At 43.3% G+C, this 5989-nt stretch overlaps 1 protein-coding gene and 1 pseudogene across 1 annotated transcript; one reads left to right on the top strand and one right to left on the bottom strand.

Annotated features, from left to right (window-relative positions):
- The first annotated feature begins 3341 nt into the window (after positions 1 to 3341).
- On the top strand, positions 3342 to 3782 carry LOC115961365. Its single transcript, XM_031080357.1, has one exon. It carries the CDS (start codon positions 3342 to 3344, stop codon positions 3780 to 3782), a length of 441 nt encoding a protein of 146 aa, XP_030936217.1.
- Positions 3783 to 4185: 403 nt separating this feature from the next.
- LOC115961012 lies at positions 4186 to 5739 on the bottom strand (annotated as a pseudogene).
- Positions 5740 to 5989: the final 250 nt, after the last annotated feature.

Genomic DNA, 5989 nt, shown 5'->3' with positions numbered 1-5989 from the left:
AGTCAACAATAATCTTCATGCATTATGGAATATAGACTACCAAATGAAGGTGTAGTCTTCGGTGACACCAAAAAATGGACTTAACCATTCATCCTTGAGGCCTTCAAAGGATACTTTATCGCTATGGTGAACTCATGTAGCATGTACATCTTCTAACCGTACTTTCTTTTTTGTTTAGAGATGTTTTCAACTTATGACATCGACTTCTAAGATTTACTCACTTTACTTTGTCATCAAACAAAGGCACTATCAGTTTAAGCAACAAACTCACTTTACTTTCACCTGGAGCATGAGATTGGTTGCCCGATGATGGGTTAAAGAGAGACTAGATAGAGCCTTGGTGTCCACAAACTGGTCTGTCATGTTCCTAAATGTGAGCCTACATCATATAGCAACGTCCACGTCGGACCATTGTATGTTGGTTTTGAAAGCTCACCGAGACAAACAGTGGAGAACTCGACGGAAGAAACTATTCAGGTTTGAGTCCATGTGGCTGAGGGATGAGGGGTGTGAGGAGGTAGTGTCTGAAGCATGGAACAGGGCACTGAATATGGGCGGCCAACACCTACTTTCTCAATGCCTGGAGGAGTGTAGACAGTCTTTAATAGCATGGAACAGGAATACTTTTGGCCATGTGGGTCGAAAAATAGCAAGGCTTCAGGAAAAGCTTCAAGGATTGGAGGGCTTGAAAAGTAGCAGTACGTAATGGAGGAGATTCAGGAAACAAAGTTGGAGCTGAATAGAATGCTCCTGGTGGAGGAGGACATGTGGTGGCAAAGATCAAGAAATAGTTGGCTGAAGGCTGGGGACCGCAACACATCATTTTTTCATACCAAGGCTTCTAACAGACACCAACGCAACCTCATTACCAAGATCAAGGATTCAAGTAATGTTTGGCAGGAGGATGAGGAAATAATGGGCAGAACTTTCGTGGAATATTTCACACAACTGTTCAAGTCATCCCAGGCTGATGTCAGTACAGAACTGATTAAGGCCATCCAGGTTAAGGTGACGAACAGAATGAATACCTTACTCCTGTAGGATTTTCATTCTCATGACGTGGAAAAAGCTTTGAAGCAAATGCACCCAATGAAGGCGCCAGGCCCAGATGGTATGACTCCCATTTTTTACCAGCACTTTTGGTCTAATGTGAATTCTTTTGTTATAAAAACTGTGTTAGACTTTCTTAACAATGGTCTAGCTCCCCCAAAGTTCCATGAAACGCACATCGTCCTTACCCTAAAATGAAAAACCCAGAGAGAGTGACGGATTATAGGCTGATTAGCCTATGCAACGTGGCCTACAAGCTAGCCTCCAAGGCAGTGGCAAACCATCTTAAACTGGTCTCACAGGATATTATATGCAAAAATTAGAGTGCCTTCGTTTCAGAAAAGCTCATCACAAACAATGTCTTGGTGGCTCATGAATTAATGAATCACATAAACAGGAAGAAGAAAGGCAGAAATGGAGAGATGGCCCTGAAATTAGATATGAGCAAGACATATGACCGGGTGGAGTAGGGATGATTACAACAAATCATGGTAAAACTAGGTTTTCATGAAAGGTGGATAAGCCTAGTGATGAGGTGTGTTTCTTCAGTGACATATGCAGTATGAATTAATGGTCAGCCATGTGGTCACATTGTCCAGACACGAGGGCTGAGGCAGGGGGATTCGTCATCCCCCTACCTTTTTCTCATTCGTGCGGAAGGACTGTTAGCGCTGTTGCACAAGGCTGTCCAGAACATGACTCTCAAAGGTGTGGCTGCCTCGGTGAGGGGACCCACTATCTCCCATCTATTTTTCATCAATGATAGTCTGATATTTGGAAGAGCCACGGTCAGGGAGAGTGAAGAGTGAGGAGATTCAACGAGTGCTCCAAGTCTATGAGGTGTCCTCTGGTCAACAACTCAATAGAAGTAAGACCTCCCTCTTCTTTAGCCCTAACACTGACCACGACACTAAGGAAGCAATAAAAGCCATGTTTGGAGCACAGGTCATCAAGCCTCATGAATCCTATCTGGGACTACCGTCGCTAGTAGGGAAATCTAAACGAAACACGTTCGCACAGCTGAAGCAAAGAGTGGCAAACAAGCTTACAGGGTGGAAGGAAAAATTATTGTCAAATGCCGAAAATGAAGTATTGATTAAAGCGGTAGCCTAGGTAGTGCCATCCTACATGATGAGTTGTTTTAAGCTTCCTACTACTCTGTGCGAGGAGCTGACCGAAATGGTTAGGTATTTTTGGTGGGGTCAGGTAAAGAATGAAAAGAAATTAACTTGGCTAAGTTGGGAGAAAATGTGCTTGCCGAAGGAGAGAGGCAGCATGGGTTTTAGGGATTTGCGATTATTTAACCTTGCTCTGCTGGCTAAATAGGGGTGGCGACTTCAAACGAATTCCTCCTCACTTTGTTAGTGGGCTACAAGGCAAAATACTTCCCAAGCTGCGATTATGTGGAAGCCAGTATCGGGTGTCAACCTTCATATGCATTAAGAAGCATTATGGCAACCCAGCCACTGGTGCAACGTGGAATGTGGTGATAGGTGGGTGACGGAAAAATGATCAAGGTCTGGAAGGACAAATGAATCCCAAGCCCAAGTACATACAAGGTCATTACGCCAGAGAGAACACCGGGGCAAATATAGTGGGTTAGTGACCTTATTGACGAAGATAGCAATGAATGGAAGAGGGACCTAGTCAACCAATGCTTTCTCCCACAGGATGCCAATACAATCCTAAGCATACCCTTGAGCGTCATCGGGGCAAGGGATAGAGTGATATGGGCCGAAAAAAAGAATGGAAGATTCACGGTAAAAAGCGCGTATAGACTAGCACAGGAGGTCCAAGGGGACAAGCAGACAGCGGAAGGATTAAACCAGTCAACTATGAAACAGACATGGAGAAGACTATGACAAATGAATGTTCCAAACAAAGTAAAGCACTTTGCGTGGAAAGCGTGTAAGAACATCCTAGCAACGAAGGAAAATTTATGGTGGAGGAATATCACAAAGGATAACACATGTGAGGTATGCAAGAAGCAAGTGGAGTCCATAGGCCAATTATTTTGGTTCTGTGACCTTGCAAAAGAGGTGTGGTCCACATGCAAGCTCTCCCTTCGGTTTGAGATTCATCCTTCGTGGGATTATATGGATGTTACATGGCACTTACAAAAGTGGGAGGAGTCACGACCAGAATTATTGGAGCGGACGGTCATGATTAGCTGGGGTATATGGAAAGATAGGAATGATATTCGACACGGGGGTAGGCTTCAGTGTGGACAGGCAGTGACGAGAAGCTTGCTTTGTTTGCTTGAGGAATTCTAGTTGGCGAATGAAAGACCGATGGCTAATGTAGAAAGGAACAACGTCGTAAAGTGGGCTCCACCACAGGCGAGATGCTATAAGGTGAATGTTGACGGAGCGGTGTTTTCTAAAATGAAGCAAGCTGGTGTAGGAGTGGTTGTAAGGGATGGCACAGGTCAGGTGATAGCTGCGCTAAGCAGGAAGCTATACTCCTCGCTGGGGCCACTGGAAACAGAGGCTAAGGCTATGGAGATAGGAGTCACTTTTGCAATGGAGAAAGGGGTCAGGGATGTAACTTTTGAGGGTGACTCACTGGAGATATGCAATGCTATCCACGGCCTTACTGTAGCTGCTCCTTCGGTTCAAAATGTAGTCACAGGAATTCTAAAGTGTGCTCAAGATTTTCGCACCTTTGGTTTTTCCCCACACCAAAAGACTAGGGAATACCCTGGCCCACGTACTGGCCCACCATGCAGTTAACGTGGATGATTTTGTAGTATGGCTTGAGGAATGCCTAGGATGTATTGAACGCGCATGCATGCATGATGTACTATCCAATTCCAATTATGATTAAAATATTGTGAGCTTTTCCATAAAAAAAATAAAAATAAAATAAAAAATAAAAAAGATGACCCAACTTAGACAACCGCTCATCAAATGAGGAGCTTCAAAAGACAGACAACTTTTTTCCCCTCAGTAATAACACTGAAATAGTAAATAAATACATTACCATTTCTGCATTTCAGCCATTTCTTTTGATGCACTAGTTACCAAACTAGTACAAATATAAAAGGGAAATACTTAGGTGCCATAGAAACATTTTTAGTGTAAATTTATTAAATACAGCTGTAGACTTTATTTACAAATAACACTATCAGTCATAGTCTCGGTCCTCGGATACCTAACCATTCAAAGCCTTGGAGATATCTGGGCCTTCAGTGGATTCTTCATCACCACAGTGAACTCCTGTTGCTCTGACAAATCAACCTCATCACCCTCCACAGCTTTCCAATCAAAATTCCAAACCAAATTGGCCACAAAATACTCCAAATGCAGTATTGCCAAACTAGAAGCAGGACAAATCCTCCTCCCCGCACCAAATGGCATCATCTTAATCTCTCTGCTTCCTGTTATATCAAACGCTTCTCCTTCACCATTCAAGAATCTCTCTGGCTTAAACGCCATGGGATCCTCCCAAACCTTTGGGTCCCGCCCCATTTCTACCACATTGAAATGCAAAGTACCATTCTTTGGTACTAAATAGCCATCCAAAACCACATCCTCAGTCACTGCATGTGGTATCACAAGATGGGCAGGTGGGTGTCTCCTTAAACCCTCCAAAACCACTGCTTTCAAATAAGGCATCTTGTTCGAATCTTCCACCTTTACCTCTTTCTCTCCATCACCAACAACCCCTTTCATCTCCACTAAAAGCCTCTCTTGGATTTGTGGGTATTTTACCATATTCGCCATAATCCACTCCAATGCTGTTGACGTAGTATCCGTACCCGCGACGAGAAATTCTGAACACAAACTAACCATTTCCTCCTCGGAGAGCTTCCTCTTCTCCTCTGGTAGCTCCAAATCCAACAATGTATCCGCATACGACACAACAAACTCATCTTCATTTTCTTTGACTTCTTTCATTTTACTATGTCTTTCTTGCCTCACTTTCCTCCTTGCTTTAATAAAAGGAATTAACACATCATCTTGGTTTCTCCGAAGTTGAAACAACTCTTCCCAACGCTTACGAAATAAAATCCTTCCAATACTGGGGAAAGAATTGAGTATAGCAAACCGACCAGAGCTCAAAATCAAGCGTTGGCAACCCTCTTCGATTTTCTTAATCTGGGTTTCACCGAGTTTGTCTCCAAAGCACATAAGAACCAACAAACAAAACATGGAGTATTGGAAATGGTCTTTAACAACAGATTTAGTGTTGGAAAGAAGGCGATTGAGGAGAATACCCAAGACCCACTTGCGTGCGTGAGAGTAAGATTTCATGTGTGAAGGGTGGAGAATCTTTGAAGTGAGATTGCGACGAAAGAGTCGCCATGGGACCATAAGAGGAAGTGTTGATGCTGTGTCTATTACTAGATAAGATCAAGTCTGTAGGTAGAGTAGCTGGTCGGTCAGCGAAAACAACGCTGTTTTGCATAAGAGCTTTGTGTGCAAGAGAATGGTTGGCAATGATGATATCAGGGACGAAGCCTATGTAAATGGTGATGATGGGTCCATACATGGCATGGAGTTTGCGGAGGGTCAGGGTGAGTTCCAATTCTAAGGGTTTGCGGCGCAATAGGAAGTATCTGAGTATTTGGATGTGTGAGGGTCCTGGAGGTAGCTTATTTTGATTTTCAGAGACTTTGTTGAAAAGGAGGGATTTGAGGAGTGCTGAGATACAGAGAGCGATGACGATGATGAACCACACTTCCATGTTCGATTGAATAGGCGCTAAAAAAGGCCAACCTTAGTCCCATATATATAGGTGGAAGAGTACAAAAATGAGCAAAAAATGGGCAATTCTTACTTGCTCGGAGAGCATCGCTTTTGCTTAAGAAAATCTCTAGTGTTGAGTGCAATGCTCCCTCCTTTCGTATACGTGAGAGGAGGGATTTTGTAGTAAAGTCAAATACATAAAAGTTTTCCAAACAAAAACATAATTGCTTTGAGGCCAATTCTCCTTC

The sequence above is a fragment of the Quercus lobata genome, chromosome 9 (assembly GCF_001633185.2).
Source record: "Quercus lobata isolate SW786 chromosome 9, ValleyOak3.0 Primary Assembly, whole genome shotgun sequence".
Classification (NCBI taxonomy): domain Eukaryota; kingdom Viridiplantae; phylum Streptophyta; class Magnoliopsida; order Fagales; family Fagaceae; genus Quercus; species Quercus lobata.
Note: the sequence above shows the minus strand (reverse complement) of the source record. Positions and strands in the feature narration are given on the sequence as shown.